Source organism: Parasteatoda tepidariorum, chromosome 8, assembly GCF_043381705.1.
Source record: "Parasteatoda tepidariorum isolate YZ-2023 chromosome 8, CAS_Ptep_4.0, whole genome shotgun sequence".
Taxonomy (NCBI): Eukaryota; Metazoa; Arthropoda; class Arachnida; order Araneae; family Theridiidae; genus Parasteatoda; species Parasteatoda tepidariorum.
Genome location: NC_092211.1, coordinates 42,314,293 through 42,339,084, shown reverse-complemented (window position 1 = coordinate 42,339,084; position 24,792 = coordinate 42,314,293). Strand labels below are relative to the sequence as shown.

Here is a 24,792-nt window from a genome sequence, read left to right as displayed (position 1 = left end):
TTAACAGTCATATATTTTATTATATCAAAAAGAAAAAACATCATTTTAACAGTCACAATTAGGAATATTATAACAGAAACTAGAAGCCGAGTATAGAATTCATATCTAGTTTCAATATGACTAAAAAATGCCATTTGGTTCAATCTATACAATATAACACTCCTTATAATTGATTTGTAACAAATATGGGATTTTGGCACCAGGTTAATTAACATCAGCATTTCAAAAATAATGCCTTCAAAGCAAAATGATAAGAAGAAATAAAATTATTACTAATGTAGTTGAACTAACCGAAGTTGTGGTTGAGCAGTTTCAGAAAAATATTTACTTACCAATTCGGAATTTTTTTTTTAAGTTTCAGAGGTATAAAATTATATTAAGAATGTATTTGTTTTTGTACAGATATTATTAGTTGTGATTTAAGAATTATGTCCAAAAAAACTCATCATGCGAATTGAAGAGATAGGTTTATGAAGATTTTAAGATCATACAATGAGGATTGCTATTGAATAAATTAATGCTGTTGTTAAATGTGATAGTTTCTTTCAGAAATCTTAATTAAAAAAAAATGTCACTATTAAAAGCCTTTCAATTAAAGTCCAGTAATATTAAAAAACAAAATCGGAATGTTTAATTTAACTCCCAACTAGCTTTTGTAAATTATAAAATTCGAAAAAAAAAAAAAAAANAAAAAAAAAAAAAAAAAAAAAAAAAAAAAAAAAAAAAAAAAAAAAAAAAACATTACTTTGAAAAATAACAAAATGTATGTACAAATTTTTTTTTCTATATCGAATTTCTTGCAATTATTTATAGTGCATAAAAACAAGAAAGTATACGAAAACTATGATAAAAGATAGCAAAACCTAAAACATAGCTTCTTAACCTGTATATCATGATTTAAAATCATGCAGTAGACACACCCAAGATACGCCAACAAAGTTACTTATAAATTTCATTGATTAGCTTGCACACAAGAGCAAAAAAATTGGTACACAAATGATTTTGTGCTTCAAACAATATAAAACACAAAAAATTGTAACATGTAAATTTTTCTCTTATTTATTTTTACAAGTTAATAACAATACACCAATGAGCATGATATTCTAATAACTCTTGGTCAAATAATTTAAAAGTCATATGCTTATTAAATTTTTTTTACAAGTTAATAATGAAACGTCAATGTGTATAATATTCTAGTAACTTTTGGTCAAATAATAAAAAATTCATGTACACATTATTTCAGGCTCACTATAAGGAAAATCAAAAAACTTTGATCAATTACCTGATATTTCTACAATTTAAAATCTAATATTTTTTTGCCATCAGGATAAATAGGAAATTTTTTTTAAACAACTTTTCTCCTACATATTGAAACAATGTGAATTCTACAATTCTTTTAGCAAATTAAACTCCCAGCAGTTCTGACAATATTAACTAAAAAGTGAGATATTCAATTTATTAAAATATTGTTCTAAGTAGATTTATATGATGCCAAATATTAAGAGCATAAGATAAAAGAAATAAAAATCTAATTTCAAATCCTTTTTCTCATCAAATTGCTTGCTTAAGTAATTTATTATTCAAGTTCATTCAAAGGAAAAAGGGGCAACTTGGATTTTATCTGAACTTATATAATATATCATTGTACCTTAATATGCAAAATTATAAGTTCAATTGTTGTTCATTATTTCAGAATTATAAAATAAATAATAATAAATAAATTAATAAATAAATAAAAAAAAATAAAGGGAAGAAAATATTTTTTAAATCAGCTATTTAATTTTAGAGGCTTATTTATGCAATAGGAATATTTGTTTTAATCACACTCTAGTTAAATGACTATTTTCCTATAAATGCATGTGTCATTGTGTTAGTAAACAAAAATGTCAAATGTTAGTTTTAACTTAGATACTTTTAGTTAAAAAATTAATTTCAAAAAGTATATTTGTGATCAATAACACATTTATGAAGAGAGACGTACATACAACTATTGAATCAGTAAAACCTGGTTTGATAAATATATATATATAAAATAATAATCTTTTACTTGGATATGACTAATGCCTGTAATGCTGTGGGAGTGCTTGCCAATGTACTTCAAACAAGTAGAAAAGAACAGAAAAGAGTATGAAGTTTTTTTTTTTAATTTTAGATTTTTGTACTTACTATTTTATTTAAACTCATTTAATATCTACTAAATACGATTACTTTACTGCAAAATATCTTTTTTACTGACTTCCCACAATCATAGCATAACCTGATATCAAAAGCTTGCAGCACAAGTGGCTCATAACTTTAAGTGAATATTTTCACCTCAGTAGGATTTAATTTCCAAAGCAGAATACATTTATTTTTGAGCTAGTGGCAAGAGGAACAAAAAGTCAGGCTTCTTGTAAATAGAACTTTAATAAACATCAGTTTAACAATGTTCTGTGAATGCGACATTTTATGTTATTTATATCTACAAATAAAAGTTAAAAGATCATATACATGATTTACAATTTAAAATCTACAATACAGAGTAAGGTTTTCTTATATTGCTATCTATGGGCAACTTAAAATGAAACAAAATTAAAAGCCAGACACAAGCTCTTTAGATACAAACACAGATCATAATATTTAAAAGCATTACTTTTTGTAAAGAAAGAAAATCAGTATCTTTTCTTTATTTAACAATGACCAGTGGTAGTAAAAGGCTTGACCATCATTTAATACATGCAAAGTGTATGAGAATTAGCTTCTTGATTTTAACACACATAAACACTTGAAAGAATTACAGTAATCTCTTATCATGGTGGGCTTTCAATCGGAAATATTCTACATTTACACTAAAACATGAAGTAGGCAATGTGTAATTTAATTAAAGCTCAGATCTTGTTGATATTTGCAATATTTATTATGGTTGTTACAGACTTCTTTTTTTTTAAGGATATTTTTGAGATTCAGGGATATTGGTTTTTTATATGCATTTCTTACATTACATGATGTTGTACGGTCTATAAAGATTATATATATATTTTTATATCTTTCATAACATATAAAATACTAGTATTTTTTCATATTTAAATATTTTTTGGCATTTGATCACTTTTTATAAGAACTTTTTGTAATATTTTTGATATTGGTTTGGTATCGTAACTCATATCTTTGGCAACCTTGTTTTACATTCATGTTCATACTTTTCCTGTTTAAGATTTCTTACATCAGCGAAAATTACATCTTGACTTAATATAATTATTTTAATACAATTATGTGCAAATTTAGGAAAGAAATAATTCAGACTGAAATTCTTATTTAAATATGAGGATTTTTAAAATCATTTTAAAAGACAACTAAGAAAAGGAAAAAAAGTGAAACTAATTATTAAATTTCTTCTAAAAAAGGGAATCTAAACACCATGGAAGGATCCTTCAAAGAGAGAAAAAGAAATTTTTTAAGTGGAAATTTAAGTGAATATTTTTCAAACTCATCAATGGTCAACAAAAGTTTAATGTACAGCTTGGTTTGGTACCACTAGAGTTTGATACTGTGAAACCAGTTAAGCGACCTTCAGTCCAACTTGACCTTAATGACTAAGCATTAAACATGTGAAAACAAGCAAATTTCCCTTTTATAAGTTGACTACTAGCGTAAGTGGACTATCAAATTGCTACTATACAAGTGGTCAACTTGCTCAAAATACACTGCAATGACAATGGCATGGTAGCAGAGGATATTCTGGTCATAGGATCTGAGGATCAAGCAACACGACTAGCTCAAATGTGTGCCTAAGTTATAAAGATAATGCTCTTGCTGAGTAACACACTTTTCGGAAAGGGAGAGCTTGGGGCGGGCTTTCATTGAAGCTACCAGTATTGAAATGAAAATCAATATGCATGTCATTGGAACAAAAACTGTATGTATTTCTCAAGGAGGAGTAATAATTTGAAATAAAAAATTGACTAAATTTCCTCCAAATATAGATATACTCATTAGGGTTTCAGGAATGACAAGAAGTTTTATAACAGGTGAACTAATTATCTCCAATGCGTGACTGCAACATCAAAACATGCTTGTAAATTTTAAGAGCAGGACCAAGTTTGATACCTAATCCAGTCAGAACATCATTCCTTTTCATCAGTAGTAGGGAAAGACCATCTATTTCCTGAAATAAAGATGATAAATTCAACTTTGTGCAACTGTAAATATATATACATGCAGTGAAACCTAAGCAGACACTCTTAGGACCAAAAAAATTGTCCACGAGAGTTGTCAGTTTACAGGAAGGGTACCCTAATAATGAAGTTTAACACTGTAAATTCTTTTCAATGATATAGAAATAATTAAATAATCTACAATAACTCTCTATAAAGATATTTATATAAACTTTAAAAAATATTTTTTTCCATACAAATATTAGATTAGATATAGATTAAAAAGTTTGATACAAATACATAATTCTGGATGTAGCTACAGATAAATTAATGTAATTTTCCTATTAACACAAATATTCAAGTTAGTCATATGATACCGAATAGGAGCTTGTAGTCCCTTGTCGGTTTCAATTATTAGCTTTACACCCTCTAACACCAACCTATCACTTGATAAGTAACATGGCGCAATTCGCAGGAGAAAAAAAAGAGAAAGCAATGCTTACTTGTAAGGCACGAAAACCTATGGAGTTCATATATTTACAATTAATTATCAATCAAGTGTCTGAATAAATGTTTTATTTATAGGAATACCTAAAAAATTATATTTCTGCTCTCTTTTTTTTTTGCCCCAGCTGTATTAAATTCAGACTCATAACATTCCAGGGCAAAATGACTGTCCGCCTCTGGTTACGGGAGTGTTCACTTTGAGGAGAATGTACATAATGGTTCATTCATAGAAGATTAACGGGGAATCAAAAATATGTTCGTATTTCAGGAGTCTCCACAACAGGAAGTTTTACTGTATATAAATAGCACAATGAATTTAATGATATAAGATATCCAATTATGTACTTTTTTTAAAGACATTTACACTTTATAAAATATATACAATACTAAATTAATTTTAAATACACAACAGCCTTAAACTGAATCTGCAGATGCATATATATCATGTCAGGTATGTAGATGTTTTCAGAAATTCTAAATAAAGAGAAAATACACAAAAAGAAAAAAATCTGTATATATATATGCAAACACAGTGGAAAATCCCATATATGGAATTGTCAGGATTTTGGCAAGCTGGAAAATAGATTTTTTCCAGATAATAGGTCTAACATAAGCAAAACATCCTTATTCAATAAAAAAATAACAAAAAGACGATAATTAATGTCAACTCCAAACAACAATGTGGTTTGTGTGGTAGTGTTTTTGTTACAGATTTCCACAAGTTTTGTGCACTCTAAAATTGAGTGTGTGATTTGTGGCGATAATGAGAAAAAAATAGGCATTTTTTTTTTTGGTTGCAAGTGAAATGCAGAATTTAGTTTACATGATAGCTTATTTCTTTTCTTTAGATTGTAGAGGAAATCGGATTAAAAGTGAACAAAAATCGGAAATCTGGTAAAAATCATAAAGAAGCATAAAAGCGGAGGACTCTCATTCTTGCAGACTATATTTTAACAGGTGGCAAATGTTAAAAAAAAAGAAGCCCCCCCCATTTTGATGGTTAAAAAGTGTCCGATAAAAGACTCTGATATGGGAATTTGTATATAAATATATATATATTTTTGATCGACTCCTGAGTATTTTAAAAATTCTGTAATTATTAAAATGTTAATTGGATTGAAATCTGAGCTACATAAAGTTATCGATTCAAATTTCTGAAACAATTAATTTCTATCGTACAAGATTTAGTAATCCCCAGCTTTTAAAAATAGTAAATGAATCACTACTAACTCTAATAAAATTTCATGATAAAAAAAATATAAACTTTTTTTTCCTTCACTATATTAAAAAATTTGGAAAAAATCAGGTAGAATGAATAAGATATTTCAATCATTTATTTTGGCAATTTTAAAATTGTCTAATCCTGATGGTTTAAGAAGGGGGAAAAAAAAAACTAAATTTTGTGGATATGTGAAAAAGTAGCAGGTCAAACAGTTCAGAATATTTCCAACATAATTGTTTAGTATATTTCACACATTTTCAGCAAATAAGAATTATAATAAAACTCATAGTAGGATAAAATATTATTAATAAACTCAAAAAACTCAGCAGTAGAATAGAAATAATAAAATTCAACCAAGTATCGAATCAAGAAAGTAAATATTGTATAATCTCTTACATTTATGCCAAGTCCTTTTCTTTTTTTTCTAATTACAACACATAGATGAACAGCAAAAGTTCACATTTATTTCAAATTTGAAAAATGCAAAATTGCCAACAACATGCCATAGGTTTCTACAGCAATTTAAATGCATAAAAGCATTCTTGCTTATTAGCAAAAACATTTTTCTCCCTCTCATCCACTTATTTTAAATACATACAAAATTAAATCTCCTTCTTAGTAAATTTACATAGTTGCTAGGGTAAACACTTTAAAATAGAAACACGGATATTTTTTATATGAACACTAAACGAAAGTATTTACTGGAGAAAATCTTAAAGAAAATAAATAAAATAAATACATGAATATTTTTATGCACAATTTACACAGCACTCAAATAATAAACAAAACTCTCAATTGAATGTTAATGAATACTATATAATGATAGAAAACATAACTTACTTGCTCTCTAAAAGCAAGAGCTTCATCTTCAAATCCAATAAATCTGAAAAATGTCTCAACATTTTCAATGGACCATTTTTTTGCAACAGGAATTAATGCAGGATATTGTTCCAGGCTGAAATACAAAGTATAATGAAAATTACAATTTTAATTGAAATCTTTACATTATTATGACTGTATCCTCTAATTACTAACATCACAGAGACACAACAAATATTTAACTAAATTACCATTGCTGCATCCATAACTTATGGTAAATTCAATTTTTGTAGAGGTATTTGAGTGTACTGGAACAGAATGTGCAAGACAATAAATTTTTTTGCATTTTAAAGAATTTGTAACTGAAACAAAAGGAATGATAAAACAAACTAAAAACAAATGAGGTGATTTTTCTTTTTTAATAATTTTATACAATTTTCTTTAGGACAACGTTTACATAGTAGAGTTCAGAAACTCTCAAAATTATGAAACAGACCGAGGCAATCAAAATTAGTTTAAAAACAAATAATATCTAAATATCTAGTTCAATTAAGTCAGAGTTTTTTTTTTTTTTGTACTAATATTTTCACAATCAATAAGGAAATGCAATGCGGCAAAAACTAATAGATTTGTGATAATTTTACTCCTTTTTTAATATCATTGATAACAGCACAAAATTATTTATTTCTCGAGTTTTTAATTTAAAAATGGATTGACACCAAATGCAATAAGGGAAACATTTCTTTTTTCAACGCCACATTTTAAAAAAATATTTTTTATAATAGATTGAAATTGTTTTTATATATTTATTTTCAGAGATCTCCCTAGAAATAAAGAAGGGCAAGGCGCTTTTCCAAAAATAAGGTCACCTTCTACTTTGTAAGGCATTAATCTAGCTAAATATATTGATTATATTTAGCTAAAGTAATTCCTTTTGAAACTGAATTAAAAATGCTCAAATAAATATGAGAAACAATAATATTCAATATTAACGTTGCCGTAACTATTGCAAATTAATTTCAGGCTATCTGAAGCTACAGGTTTCTTCTACAGCAATCTCTTTCTTAAATTAATAAAAAGAACATTTTTATATAAATAAAAAAAAGGACAGCATTTTTACAGAAAGGGCAAAGAGGGTTCATTTACCATCGTGAAAGGGCAAGCAGGGTGGGTCACCCTTTTAAAAACACTTAGAACATCCATATTTTATTAGGCTGTTAGATTGAAATTCTGACAGTGAAACAGTTCTTTTGTTTTCAACACTGCTAATTTTTTTTTCATTGAATTATTCATTTATTTATTAATTAATTATTTTTAAATAAAGAAGGAAATCATAAAAAAAACTTTATTCTAGGAAACAGAAGGAAACTGACCACATTGTGAGCATTTTGTAATAGATAAATATAACTTTGTACTGTTAAATTTTTTTAAAAGAAAAAAAAACACAAATAGATAATAATTGGTCCTAAGTAAGATTCTAGATTGATGGAACTTGATTGCTTTTAAAGCACTGCATTGTTTCACTTCTTTTTATCAAATGATTATAAGAGCGATTGTTAGGAATATAAGAGTGATTGTTACATTCAGTAAGGGTAAAACATGATTTGCAAAATATTTTTTTAAACATTAATAAAATTAAACAACACACTGTTGACTATAATGAATTATACTTTGCTCCAAACTTTAAACATATTGGATGCAGTAATTAGTTTTATTGTTAATGGTGACAATGAAAAATATCACTACTGTCCCTCTGGTGCTTTATTATTTGTTGAATTAATTATTTTAAAATAAAATTAAGTACTATAAAAATAGTCAGCAGTTGACACTTCAAAATGAAAGCATAAAATAGATTTATTCATTAAAATATAACAAAATTTTAAAAGACAAGCAAACAAAATTGTGTAAATATTTAAAATTTTGTTCAGAAAACCATAATTTAATATATTATATACCTTATTTAGTATATGAATTTTTACCAAATTTTAAATTTACACATTCAATAAATAATAGAGAAGCCTGGTGGCTGAGTGGTAGCGCTTCACGCTGTCGTGCCACAGGTCCCTGGTTCGATCCTCGAGCCCGGCAAGGTTGACTCAGTCTTTCATCCCTTCAGTGGGTCGATAAATGAGTACCAAGCATGCTTGGGAACTAAACACTGGGGGTTTCGCGTTCGGCTGATCACCTGACCGGAACATCTGCTCCAGCCCAAGGTCAAGAAAACTGAGATAGGTACAGTAGGCCTTGGCCCTCTATGGGCTGTCCCGCCACTGAGTTTAGTTTAGTTTTATAAATAATAGATATATGTCTAATTTGTTATTCCTCTACAAGTGAGGGGCATTAGTCAATGTAAGGGACTTAAAAGTAAAAATTAACTGAAATAGCAATTCAATTAAATTTATTTAACTACTTATTCAAATAGATAATTTACTTTTAAGATACATTATTGATGTCACATCGAATTTTTTTTCTTTTCTAACTCTTTCACAAATTGCATTAATTGTTTTAAAATATGCTAGGCTGAAAATGGCCCAGTTGGTGTAATTATTTTGCATGAAATTTTAATTTTAGACATTTCTGGAACACTTAACAATACATAAACCTGATAACTGACTTATGTTTAAAAACCTGACCTTTGTTTAAAAAAATAAATTACTCAACAGCTTCAATTTTACTTACTTATTTTATTTATTTTCATTTTAAAAATATTTATGTAAAAATAAAAAATGCTAATGTGTCTCAAATACTCACTTTTATTTCCACCATAAAATTTATTTTTATTTAAGCAGAGACAAAATATTGAAAAATAGTATTTTGTTTAAACATAATTAATAACCTCATAATGTGTTCTAAGTTACACAAAAAAAATTCTGAAATTACAAATGCATTTTAACTTGCCTTTTATGGAAACCTTCTTTGTAAGGCTGCAAAGCAGACATGGCCTCTAAATCTTCAACTGAAAATAAAAATAAACTAAATTAGCAGCAACACAATAGTAGTCATAGGAAGAAAGCGGGCTAATGAATTTAAAGACATACTTGATATAACTTTTGGCTTAATTTTTTGTTTTTCTTTGTCCACAGATGTATCACATGTACAGCACAACCAAGTACCTAAAATTTGTAAAGGAAAAGAGATAAAAATTGAAACTTAACATAGATATGAAATTTAAAACAAATCTAGACCAAGTTTTCTAGCAAAAATCAATGAATGATTAAAGATTTGTATAAAAAATTATTTTAGGGAAATTTGTTAGTTGATCCCATGCGGGGCAATACTTAGGTGATCAGCTTTTGGTGGACAAGTTTTTTTTTTCTTAAATAAATTTTTATACTATGCATTAATTCTAGTAACCGATCTATTTTTTAAATTTATCATGTCTAGATAAATTCAATTTTGATACTTTTTCAATAATAACTAAATATTTTATATAAAAATTCCATATATCTTAAGGGAGATAAGTCATTAGAACAAATTATGATTTGTTATATTTAAAATTAATGCTTTTTCGATATTATAACTTTGATTGAGTTGAAAGATTTAAAAATTTACAAAATATACCTATTTAGTAAATTTTTAAATGTTTTTACAGAGTATTGAAAATTATAAAAACAAAATATTTCTATTTTAATGGTAGGAAAATGAAAATAATAATTTTCCTATATTATTGATTTGAGGCTATTTAAAACTCCTTAAAAAGAAAGTGGGGATGTAATGAATATTTGGGCCACTATTTGGCCGAATGTTGTGCTAAATGTCTGGCCAAATATTCGACAAAGTTTTATTTTGGGGAATTTGAATAGATTTAATAAAGAATAATCTAAAATTGTATTTTTTACTGTTATTAGAAATAGTTTCTACACATATTTGTTAAGTTCCAAAACTTGTTAATTTAGGTTCTGAAAGACAAATGGAAAAGTGAAATTTTTTTGTTTTGTTTTTGATGTTTTTATGTTCTGATAATAGTGCAGCATTTTAACAGAGTGTTTCTTATAGACTTTATTCTTTTATTGTAAAATTTTTTCTGTTTGGTATAAGGCAGATAAAAATATGGCAACATGGAAAAGTCAAATTAAGATTTTTAATGTTTAAATTTTTTGTTTTGGTTTCTGTTTAGCTTTTTCTTTTTTAAAAAAATTTATTTTTATAAACGTTTCTATTATGGTGCAGCAATTAAGAGGGTCTCTAGTAGGCTTTATTCTTGACTTAAAAAAAAAAAAAAAAAAATAGAGTAATTGGAAAACTGAGATGCTTAGCTTTAAAAAATTAAGACAAATTTTTATTCTATCAGTTTTGCTTTTGTAAATAACATTTTTTATGGGTGTTTTCAAGACAGCACTGCATTTTTCAAAGCGTATATGACAGACTATTATGGATTATTTTTTTATTCCTTCAACTTAACCACTTTATTTTTTTTAAATAGCGGTTACTCAGTTTTTCATTTATCTTAAATATTTATATTATAGTTTTTTTTTTTTTACTTTGCCTCATAGGATAAATAAGTTTTGATTATTTTTCAATAATTACTTAACTTATTTATATATGAAACTATTTATACTTAACTATATACATATATAGATAAATCATTAATATTTATCAATGATTTTTATTTAAAAAAAGAAAGGTTGCTATTCGGCAGCTGAATATTCAGCATTCGGATAAATCACTATTCCTTGCATCCCTAAAAGAAAGTTCTCAAATAAAATTAACAATAAAAGAGAATAAGAATATTAAGTGCAACTTCTTTTTTCCGCTTAAAACTTATTTAATATAAATATTCTCAATTACATACTTTTGTATAATTGTTTATTTATTAACATATTTTATTACTTATTTATATGTCATTTCATATTAGTTTATATGAATCCAATATTTTAAATGTACTTTAATTTTTTTTACATGCATTATGACTATTATCTCAAGTTTTTGACGTCAAAATCTATTTATACAGGGGTGCCACTCTAAAACAATTTCAAGACTGAACTTATTTTTTGACCAAATAACACTGTCTAGCGTTGTTTAGCAAACTTTCAGAAATTTATAACTCACTGATATCAAAATTTACCTTTCCTTGATAATAGCCTACATCAATCATTTGATTATTTTTTCTAAAAATGTTTTTCTTTATTTTAAGGTTATATTAACAAACAAAATGAAAATAACAGCTAACCTTGTATATATTTTTTTTACAACTATTACTGTACAACCTGAAACCATTTATATCTCTATTTTTCACTTCACTGTCACTTATCTTTTGTTCCAGAGCTATAATTTCCTTCCTTTAAAAAAAAAAAATCTCGATTTAACTTTGGTCAGCATGACAATATGTTAGGGTAGGGGAAGCAAACTCTAGCAGATTTAGATTCAGTAATACAGTACAGAACCCGTTATCCAGAAATCAGAAAACTAAAAAACCGGAACGAAATTCGTAAATTTTCCCGCCATTTAAAAAAAAAAATTTTTTTTTTTCCTCATAAGATTTTAGGATTTTTCTTTCTTTTTGGAAAGATGTTTACCTCACTATCATTTTGGAAATAATCATTAGTGTATTACTTCGTTTTTTCTTCTTTTTAAGATTATTTCCAAATATTATTTTTTTAGTTGGGTTTAACAATAAAAAAACGGCTTTTTGTAGTGATTCAGAAAACCGGAAAAATCAGTTATCCGGAATAGCGATGGTCCCGATCGTTCCGGATAATCTGTTCCCAACTGTAGTACAAATTTAATTACAAAGTAGAGGAAGTTCAATCAATCCCATTTCTCAAGGCTTTAAGAATAAGATTTAGTGAAGCTGACAAAAATAAGATAAATATAAGTCCTGACATCATTACCATATCATATGTTCTCATTAAGATATATTTTTTATTTTGATCAAAAATGTTTTTAAATTTCTAATGAAAAAAGAAAGAAAATTTAATTAAATTTATAGAATTTATTAGTCCATTGATTTTTCGTAAGACTGATTTCAGTCCCCAGGACTGAAGAGTGGCACCCATGTTTATAATATATAATATATTGAAAAAAAATTAGAGCAAGCTCTATGTAGAATATATTAATTATTTTTTTTTCTAAATAAAAAATATTTAAAAAAAATTTAATTTGTATTTCATTTACATTTGATAAAACCACTTTAGCAGTCTTTTAAACTGTAAAATTTTGAAGAACATATATATTATTTTACAATTAATTGAAATACATTAATAACACAATAGACAAATACATTGCTAAAAAACTTGGTTTTATATAAATTTAAATTAATAAATAATGTTTAATTTATTAATGACAATCTAAATATGTTTACCTGTGGGTTTACTTGGCACTATGGGATCATGGCAATTTAAATGATAGCCTTTAAAACATATGAAGCAAGTCAATAAGTTTTCCTAAAATAAAAACAACCACTAACATATATTAATTAATCAAAACTTATGAATAAATTAAGCAACATATGGATAAATTAAGCAAACTATAAATCATAAAATATAAGGAAATGAAAAGAGCAATAAAACTAGTGAGTATAATTTTTGTTTCTATGCGATTATAATATATATAAAGTAGATATCCTTTATAGTGCGTATTAGATAGATGCTTACTGTGCACTAAAATCTTATTCATTGCAAGTAAATGTATAGCAATTCTTTAACTTTTATAAAAGAGTTATTCATTGTTTTATGTCTTATACTTAAGATCCTTTTTATTAAAACAAAATGATGAAACAAATTCTAAAAAGGCTTTAAAGGATATACAAAAATGAAACTTTATAATACAATACACGCAGAGCCGGATTATACCTTTCGTAGGCCCTAGGCACAGAGCCGGATTATACCTTTCGTGGGCCCTAGGCATAGCCGTTTTTGGGACCTCCCCTCCTCCCTTGTTTTCAAAATATATGCTAAAACTTTCTTGCATATTTTTTTTAACATTTTTATTAATATGGATTTTAATTTACAAATTTGTTTATCGAACTTTATCTGCAATACCAACATACTGCCGATATTGCAGTTGATATCGATAATACAATTATGATTAGTTCGATCGATAACTATGTTAAAGATAAACTTGTGAATACTTTTCCTAACGTTCACACTGCATTAAGAATATATTTGTCAATTCTTGGATAAAATGCAGAAGGAGAAAGATCTTTCTCCAGATTAAAATTGATAAAAAATTATTTGCGTTCAACAATGAATCAAGATCGTTTGGCATCGCTCGCACTTATGTCTATTGAATACGACATTTTGCGTAGTTTGGAATTCGACAGCATAATACAAGATTTTGTTGAATCCAAAAATCGCAAGAAAGTAATATCATAAGATTCAGCAAAATAATTTATTACCGAAAAATATTAAATTTTTATTTGTATCTTCATAATTTTGTGCAAAATACACTTGTTGTTTTTAAAGCGAAATTATTTTTGTCAACAAATTTTTTTCTCCCAAGTTTTTCGTAGGCCCTAGGCACGTGCCTATATGTTAATCCGGCCCTGAATACACGACTAAAATTTTTAAATTTGCATTATTAATACAAGTTGGCAACCACATTTCAAGATTTAAAAATAAGATAGCCTTTTCCCACCTCACATGCATAATTTGCAGAAACACCACTACAATGGAACATTATAACTGTCAGGCATAGAACTCAACTTTGAAATTCCTTCACCAATCAATCGGCCACAAATATCCCAGTAATACATATTCAGATTTAATGTATTCCTAACTGAGAAACAGTTGGTTTATTGATTTAATTTTATAACCATTTTTTTTTAGATAATTTTCATTCTATAAATGCTGTTTTAAGATTAAATTTTTCTTTATGAACCATTGTGCAAGATGGAAAATAATTGTTCTCTGAAATTTTGCTTTCTAACAAAATTTGGATTACTCAAGGGTGTAATTAATAAGGGTTATATTTTAAATTGCTCATTATTTTTTATTTTTTCGCTCATGTGGAATTGCTAGTTTGGCAATGCTAGTTTTAAAGAAATATCTATAATGAATTGCTTTATTTTAATTTATAAAAGAATAATGTGTTTATTTAAATGAACTAACAAATATGGCAAGTATTTTCCTCTTTAAACATATGTCATTAACAATATTACTCATTAATAAAATATAAAATTATTAAAGAATTAAAATGGATGCAATTTAAATACCTATGTACTGATTCAGTAATATATATACAGTCGGACTTCTATTTAACGAACTTCCATTTTACGAATTTCTCTATTTTGCGAATTTTTTCGTGGAACCAAGAACATTTTGGAAATTTCTTCGTTAAATAACTTCTAAATAGCGAAGTGAATTTTCTATTTAACGAATTTTTTTTTTAGATCTACTTTCCCCATTTCCCAAAATATTTGAGAAAATTATTAACTAGTTAACGCATTTTATGGGGGAAATGACCTTGAACTGATTTTCGCATCCCCTTAACTTTTAGAGAAAGCAGTAAAATTCCTTTCCCTTTTTGTTTGCACTTCATACAGGAAATGCAATCCCGCTAGAAAAGGGGGGAAAGGGTCAAATTCCTTGAATAGGAAATGAGCAGAGAAAATAAAAGGAATGGGTCATCAAAGTGTGTGGTCCCTGGTCCCTTATTGACATGTCCTATTATCTCCACCCCCACTGTTCACTTCCTTTCAAGAAAAACTTTCAACTTTCTCGTTGTTCACTCGGTAGAGCTCCTGTTTTAAGATCAGAGTGCTGCTTGTTGCTTTTCTTACGGCTGCAAAATGTCGAAGCGAAAGTGCCTGACTATTAAAGAAAAAAATTACAAGATAAAGGTGCATCAATTGCAATTTTAATTATTTCTAGTATCCATGAATTTAAAACCTATTCTACGTTGTGTAAGTATTTCAAAAGATGATTTTCTATTTAACGAATTTTCCATATAACGAACTTTTTTTCGGGATTTAGCGACTTCGTTAAATAGAGGTCCGACNATATATATTCATTTTATATTCCTCATAGATTGATTGTCTTACTTTATCCAATCGAAAAAATAAAATTATTTTTTTGAAATATCAAGAATTATTAATTAAAATAAAATATTTGCCCCACAATGTTATAAATACTCTAATAATATATCTCAATCAGTAACTTAACATATTTCAAAAATGTGTGATTTTTCTGAAAATATTTATTTTGTGTAAGTGAACTTATATATTGGTTTAATATTTTTAATATGCTTTACATTTTGACAAACAGTTTTTTTTATTTAATTAGCAATATTAAAACATTTTGCCATTTTGTTATTTGCATCTAAAATTTGTATTAAGATTTCATTTTAAATTTAATTACTTGTACTTAGAGTTATAGCAATTTTTTATAGTAAGAGACCAAGTAACAATTAGTATTGATAAAGAAGAAAAAAATTTGAACTATTAGGAAAAATACTTCTTCTTTAAACACTGAGAATAATGTCCTTAATGATTTAAATCACACATCATACCACCCTTTGAATCCCATAAAACAGCTGCAAAAAATTTAAAAGAGTTTGAAAAAAAAAATTAAAAATTATGGCAGATTAGAAAAGATGAAATGAGAAAGTCTTTACTTATAGATAAGGTATTATTTTCAATGAAAAGAATAAAAGATATAATTTTAGAGGGAAAAAAATATTTAAGTTATCTTCAAGAATATGAAAATAATTATCAATAAAAAAAGGAGTTTAAGAATAGAAACTCTATATTTCTACATTGATAGTTGCAGTCACAAAGATGCGCTCAATTACAACTTTATATATTTATCCAGGGTTTTACCTGAAATAGGCTACCACATACTTACTCTGTTTAGAACAACTCAACCCTTTTTTTTTAAAAAATAAACTAAATAATTTTAAAAATGCTACAAACTTTTTCCGTTTGCTAATCCAATTTATTAATTTTGTAAAAAATACATTTCTCTTACTAAACCAAAGTGAAATACTATTTTCATTAATTTTTTAATATTTATTCAATTATATTAAAAAATCGACATACCTTTTTCATCAACCCATTTTCTTAGTTTAAAAAAAAAAAACTTAAAGAAAACACATGCAATTCTATTATTTAAAAGAACAAGACAAAATTAGGGAACTTTCTACGTTTTAATTCAGAGAGAATTAATAATTTTAAAATTTACTTACAGCCTACTTTATTTTCCTTAAACTAACTAAATAATTTTAAAAATGCTACAAACTTTTTCTATTTGCTAACCTAATTTATTTAATTTTATAAAAAATAAATTTCTCTTATACCAAAGTGAAATATGATTTTCATGAAATTTTTTTAATACTTATTCAGTTACATTAAAAAATTGACATACCGTATATTCCGGCGCATAACGCGCACCCGTAATTTCTAATTACTTTTTTTAAATTTTAAAATATACTCTTCGTATAACGCGCACAAAAATTTGGATTGTACATGTGCAATATCTCGTCTTTCAAGATCGTAAATAAAAAGTATTTTTCCCAATCTTTTGCAAAAATAAAAGAACTGAATTTGACATGTATGTGAGGGTTGAATTGAAGGAGCAATAATGTGATTCTGGATGGACAAAAATGGTGTTAAATTGTGGGTAAAAAACATCTGGCAAATCCGTCCTGGTTGCGTCAGAAAACCACAAAGCCTTTTAGAGTGGGACATGTTTAGGTCCCACCTTACAGATAATACAAAAAAAATGTTAATTATAATACAAAATTTTTTTAATAATTGTAATTGATAGTGGAAGACAAATATAATGAACTATTTATGTAATAACGAAAATCAATGAAGTATATAGGTAAAGGTATGTTATTTCTTTAAAATAAAAGTATTTTTCTATATTTAAATTTTTTTAATCCATAATTTTTTATATTCGGCTTATACCGCGCACCCGCAGATTCCAATGTTATTTTTTGTATAAAAAGTGCGCGTTATACGTTGGAATATACGGTACCTTTTTCATTAACCCATTTTCTTAGCTTTTAAGTAAAAAAACTTGAAGAAAACACATGCAATTCCATTATTATTTAAAATAACAAGGCAATAAAATTAGAGAAACTTTCCACATTTTAACTCAGTAAGAAATTATTTTAAAATTTACTTACAGCCGTGCCTGTTTCATCACATACATGGCATGTTTTACAATCTGGACACTGCCAGTTTTGAGGCTGAGGGAATTCTTCATACAATAACTTAGTATACTCTAGGCAGCTAGGATGAGCTGGGTGTAGAAAATCTTACTTTTAGTTTGAACAACAGAAAAAATAGGTTTCTCTAGCAATTGCAAAACATTTTTCATATTACTTGACTTGATTACTCACATTACAAACAGGAAGAAAATTATTTGCATAAAGCTTGATAAATCAAACAATAATTTTCAATAGAAATGTCCAAGCCAGACACACTGAAACTAGCAACCTTACCTTCAAATCTTTATTAATTATATAGTTACATCTGGCAATTAGATGCATACCTGTGCAAAATTGCACGTAAAAGATAAAACACCAATTGCCATTAACAACTAGAATACTCAAGTAATTGATGGATCATAAAGGTTTACTGATCTAGTTCGGCTTTGTATGTTCCAAGTGTCAACAGTTAAATTTAGCTTTTAATACCATTAAATTTTGTAGTATATTTGAAACTTACCATATTTTGAGTATGTCAATAGATAAATTATATTAAGCCAAAACATCGAAAAAGGAGTAAAGACTTCATAGGAATTTTACTGGTTATACTAAATTTGGATTATTTAATAAAACATATTCAACTGTTTAACAGACAGCTCCAAAGTCATCTTAACGAAAGGAAAACTAGTTTCCGTAAAGTTATTCAATAAAAGAACTGTGCTAGGTGGATAAACTTTCAGATGAATTAATAGAATTATGGCATGAGTTAAAAGCTTCCAAAAAAAAACAAAAAGATACTAAAATCAGACATGTGATTTAATTAGAATAACATTAAATACAAAAATAGCATGCTTTAGCAAATTCGTCAGCACATTATACGATGTTCATGTTCTCATCTGAATAATAGTTCAATAATAGTTTCTCATCTCTAAATAATAGTTTTTTGTTTCTTAATGAAAACTTGTCCTCTTTGAAAATTATTTAGTTTATTTAAAATACTGAAAAATACATAAGTAAAATGCAATATTTTTAAGACATCTTTATGAATAACAGTTAGTAGATCTAACTGGTACACATTTCAATTATAAATACAGTTTTGATTTAGTACATTTATAAAATAATATAGCACTTGCTCTGACTTCTTTCAAGCAAGAATAGTTTTCATAATACAAGTACGTTTTTAACACTTACACCAGTGATGAAGGAAAAAGAAACATAAACATTGACACCAGAGAGTTAATAAATAGATAGGGGATACAGATAGGAGGACTGGGAGATGTAATGATTTTGGTATTGTGATGCATTGTCACTCTAACATTGTGATATTTTGATACATCAGAATGTTTCACGTTTGATATTGTGTGATTTTGAATTCTTAAAGATTTTTTGGGTGATGATTGATTAAGGCAACTATATTCTCATAATGAACTCAGACCTCAGTTACCTAACAAATTATGTATAAAAAAATGCTATAAATTTGTCTAAGAATATATATAAATATTTTTTTTAAAAATCAATAAATTACATCAGTAACAAAATACATCAGTGACATAACACATTGAAAAAAAAAAGAAGCTGAACAACCTGCACAGTAGGACGATTTTGATAACTGAGAGATTCAAAAATGCTTCGATTCTTAATTATTCCAGTACTATCAGGATTCGTTGTGACAGTGTATATCTCTACTTGATGAGTCACAATGAAAGAAACACAGGGAAAAGAAACAACGATCGCCACGGTAATTACAATTCACTTATGCTCAGAAGAAAATGCTCTTTGTGCAAGCTTGCGGTCATAGACGCCCAACCGCGAGAATTACTCTTTAGGCGCTTGAAACCATTGAAACACTGTTTTAAAAACTGCTCTTTGTGCCACATGCAGATATCAATGTCTATAATGGATCGAGACACATATAACACATAACGGGTAAATCATAATTTCCAATGCTTCGTAAAAAAAGAATGCCAATTCTAACATCGTATCGATGATCATTGCATAAAATTGATATTTTTCGATGCATTGCCCAGTCCCAACACATAAGTAAGTTCCTAAAATAAATATTTGTTAAAACAGATTTGTTGTTAGCTTCTTAGTAATTAAGAAACTACTGATACTTAATGCAAACTTAAAGCATAAAAATAATTTAGTCATGAAACTAAAAATCAGAAAACCAAGCTTAAAAATTACTGAAGTGTACTGATAATTTAGTAAGCAGACTAAGGATAAGTCAGGAAGCATAGTTACGAATAAGTCAACCTAAAACAAACCTTTTGTTCCACAATCTCGACATACTAACAAATCTTCAGGCTCCCCTTTCTTATTTGGATAAGCTGTCATTGAGCAAAATTCACACCGACTAGGTTGAGATTCTTCACTAGAATTACTTGAGTTCTCATGACAGCCAGCGTCAGAATCAGATTTTAAACGCTGAAATCAATAAATAAATGCATTACATTATAATTAAAAAATATCATTGGTTTAAAATTTATAAGAATTAATCAAATATAATTTCAAATGTTGCATGAAGATTTTATTTTAAGAAAACAAAATATAAAAAGCTAAAAACATGCTTAAAAATTACAGATGTAACAACAAATAGTGATTTTGTCTGAATATTCGGCTGACAAATAGCAACATTTATTATTTTTTTGTAAAATTTTTTTTTAAGTATTTTTAATACATAAATAAGTTTAGTATTTTAGTCATGGGAAAAAAGGAATAGGATAAAAGTAAAAAACTATAATAGTTATCCTTCAGAAATATTTAAGATAAATAAAAAACTAACAGCTATAAAAAATGAAATTGTCAAGTTGAAAAAATGAAAGAGATAAAAAAAATCCCCTTAATTCATAAAACTTTACTGCTAAAAATAATATTTTACCCCTCAAAAAAAGTATCCATAAATTGCTACAAGAAACATAGTCAATCAGAAACACTTTTAAAAATTCTGTGCTATCAGAAAAACGTTCATAAATACAAAAAATTATATATAAGAGCAAAACAAAAAATTAAAATCGATCTTAATTTTTGAAAGAAAATTTTTTAAGCCGAACATCTCAGTTTTCCACTATCTGTATTTTTAAGAGTAAGTGAAGAAAAAAAAAATTAAGTATACTAGAAACCCTCTTAATTTCTGCGTCATTATAACATAAGTTTTCTTTGAAAAATAAAAAGTTAGAAGTCGAAACAAAAAATGCTCTTAATTTTTAAATTCAAAATTTAACATTAAATATCTTAAGTTAACTTTAAAGTGAGAATAAAAGAATAGCGTTCAATAGAAACATTCTTCAAAAAATGCTTTATCGTAATAAAAGCGCAAATAAAAAGAAAAGTAAAAATAGCAAAAGAGAAACAGAAAAAAAATTTTTTTTAGCTCCTAAACATAGAAAATCACAGTTTTCTATATTATCGGTTCTTACCGTACAGGAAAAAAAAAAGTGACAATAAAGGAAAAAAATCTATAAGAAACACCGATAAAATCCCAAGCTATAATTAAAACAGCAAAACAAAATAAAATAATATTTTCAGTCTTTATAACAAAAAATTTTGAAATTGTTGACTGAATTGATTTTAATAATTCCATATTAAACTATTCAAATTCCAAAATAAGAAAGAAAAAACTTGGTTGGAAAATACTTTGCTTGCTAATATACAGTAGTTTTACTGTGATGTACACTACATCACAAGATCTGCTTTCTATAAAAATAGTATCTCAAAATAAAATAATTAAAATTATTATCAGAGCTCATTCTAGGCAGAAAAAAGGGCAGGGTGCAAAAGCTTAAAAAAAGGGGCATTATTATTCAAAAAAGGCAATAATTTCTTTCTATGGGCTTTACACATTCTATTAAAAAACATTGTAAATTTTTTTTTCTACTTTACTAAAAGTACCAAAGCAATCATATTAATTACTAATTTTTATTAATAAATTAACATATATATATTGAGTTAATGAGCTAATTAGCTTAGTAATTTGTTTAAAATGCATGCATATATTAATAAAATAATAAATGTATGTTTTTAAGTGTCTGTAGTTATGATTTAAAAATTAAAATGATTAATTATAATTATGATTTAATGATAGTGAAGTAACTGCAAACTTTCAAAGACAAGTACAACAAGGGGATGTGATGGCTATTTTTCCTTTCCCATATAAATCTATGTATTGACAGCAATGACAAACTAAATAAAAAGAGTTGAAAATAAAGAAGGGCAAATACTTAGAGTTGAGGAAAGAAAGGGCAAAAAGGGTATGGAATCTATTACATCAGGGCACTAATTTACTTTACGGGCAACAGGTTGGATTCTTTTGACTAAAAGGGCAGCAGGGTGCTGCGCCCTGTTTACCCTGTCTAGAATGAGCTCTGTTATTATTATTATGACTACATAAAAATTTCGAACCATATTAAAACCAATTACATTAGTTTTAACAAGTTATCAAATTTATTTAACCTGTGGTGTAACTACCACTATAAATATTAAATACCAATTCACTAGAATATAAGACATGTTAACTTGATTCTATCCTGCGGTACCTTTTGATATATGAAAGTTGATATAGTCAATGATTAAGTTCTCAAATAAATAGTCAGTGCTCAAATAAATTAATAAATAATAACAATAATAAAAATGAAGCAAACAAAAAATAATGAGCAAAATGATATAAATAAACAAAAATGATATAAATATAAAAACAGCATAAATCAACTAGTGGTGTTCCTGGGGTCCGTCTAGGTTTTTCTGAGAGGTACCTATTTTGTGAAAATTTAGACATAATTTGCGAAAATTAAAAATTATATTAAAAAATCAACACAAAAATGTTAAAAATATGGATTTATCGTTTCTTACGGGATACAAAAATAAAATTTTAAGAGAAAGTATTTTGTGAAACTGCCGTTTCTCCTTAAGTTGAATTTGTGAAGGTACCGCAAAACGGTAGTAAATTTGACCTGGACCCTGTATTCGTTCATCGAATTCTATCACAGATAAAATTCTGGAAGGGAAGTTATGTGGCATAACTACCACCACAAAATATTAAATATCATTTCACTAGTATATAAGATATGTTAACTCGATTCTATTAATCTTGAGGTACCTTTTGATAGATGAAAGTTGAAATGGTTGAGTAAAACATGACCCTCAAATCATTGTATTTTAGCAATTGACATATTTATTTATCTCTATGACAAACATTTTAAAATAAAAGTATTTTAGTTAGAATGACATTAAATTTAATAGTTTATAAAATGATATGAACCTTATTAGGTGATCCATCATATTTTTTAAACTCTGAAGAATTTCGGCCCATGCTTGTAAAATCTGGGAGAACTTTTACTGGTACATATTCTCCACTCGGTAACTGATGAAGATTTCGTTTCTCAACTTCTTTTTCCAAAATAGCTCGCAAGGTAGCGAGATTCAAATTCGATTGCGAGTCTCTTTTCAACAGATATTGCTCGATGTCTTGAATGGATGCTTTCTTTGGTGGCTGATCTTTAGATTGCAAGGTTAACGCCCGAACAGCTTCTAACACAACAGATGAAATATCAGAAGAATTATAGAAACTTCCATAAAACTGCGTTTTAGTTTTGGCCCATTTAGCAGCGTTACGATAGCTAGTATTTCCCTTGTAGTCGACTTTCACAACAGTGCCTTCATTCACTAATCTTGTCAATTCTTCGTTAACAGCTGGACTTTTTAATCCATGTTTTCGCTCCAGCATATGACAAATTCTATCTAAATCTGGTCTAGCTTTTCGTTTTCTAAGTTGATCTATAGTATCTAATATTAAACCTCCACACTTAGTATCGCTCATTCCGGTTCGGAGTGAGATTCAGTAGGACGATTTTGCAATCATAAAAGATGCAAAATGAGCAAATTTTTCAAAGGAGAAAATAATACTTCATTATTAGAAGTTTTCTTACTCCACTAACTCACAAAAAGAGACATAAATATTGCAGGAATAATATTTGACAGTAAATTGTTTACCACATGACACCGCCAATCTGATTACTTTTACTCTTTGTTCCTTCTATTTATCAGTTGAACGTTGTCATATACTTGTTTCTGTCCAGTGAAGCATTGCTTAATATTGTAATAGGTTGTTTCCTGACGTAATCAGGCGGTCGTAAACGGGGTAATTGAATCACGCTGATTCCAGTCACTGCCTGTGACTAACCGAGTGATTCTGAGGTGAAAGGCCTTTATAACGCCATAACTATTAATCCTAACAACTAAAATTTCATCAGATTCAATTCAGTATAAAAAAGTTCAGCAGTAAATGTATCTTATATCATATGTTAAGACAGCCCATAGATAATAACAAGTTTAAATAACTCCTGTCAAAAGTAATACTTTTTATTCATTAAAACACCATTTATCATTCTTTCTATTGACTAGTGAATAGTTTCATTTGATTCAACGTAAAGAATGAATGAATAATAATCGGAAAAATATTTGTCCAATCATAAAATTAGATGTATGTAAACAAAAGAAAAAATAACAAATGTTTGACTCCACTTATTAACCCCTTTTCAGCCAATGGTGCGTAATTACGCACCTTTGAATTACGTACATATTTAATGAACGCTGGATAACGCTTGTTGAATTACGTGCGCTAAAAAGGTGCGCTTAAGCGCACCATTTCAATAAATATGTGCGTAATACTATTAAAAAGATAATTTTCGAAAATTGTTTGGTTTTTCCACTGACAACAGAAAGGCTCCTGTGTGTTGGTAAGCAATGTGTCCCCTGAAGAAGTGCTGTCTTGCCAACACACATATCCTTTATTTTATTGCTTTTTATTACTTTTTCCTGCTTTAGTTGTTTGTTTGAATATCTAAATTATAATGTTATCGAAATTAAAAATTAAGCAAATTTGGTTTTGTTTTTTTCTGTATTTGTAAATTAGATTCATTTTCTGATTAGACTGCATACACAATTCATTTTTAAACATGGCTTTTCGGATTTTCCGGAAGCTATTATCGTAACACTCTAACTAAAGTTAGGTTTATTCTAGGT

At 27.3% G+C, this 24,792-nt stretch overlaps 1 protein-coding gene across 1 annotated transcript; it reads right to left on the bottom strand.

Moving 5' to 3' along the window:
- Positions 1 to 23,986, bottom strand: LOC107447380 (histone acetyltransferase KAT6B). The gene is made up of 8 exons (XM_016062280.4): positions 23,030 to 23,986; positions 20,040 to 20,199; positions 17,749 to 17,864; positions 12,983 to 13,064; positions 9,720 to 9,794; positions 9,580 to 9,637; positions 6,703 to 6,817; positions 1 to 4,144 (listed from the first exon to the last, which is right to left on the bottom strand). The coding sequence occupies exons 1-8, from the start codon at positions 23,585 to 23,587 to the stop codon at positions 4,013 to 4,015; spliced, it is 1,296 nt and encodes a 431-aa protein (XP_015917766.1). The 5' UTR covers positions 23,588 to 23,986; the 3' UTR covers positions 1 to 4,012.
- Between the last annotated feature and the right edge of the window lie 806 nt (positions 23,987 to 24,792).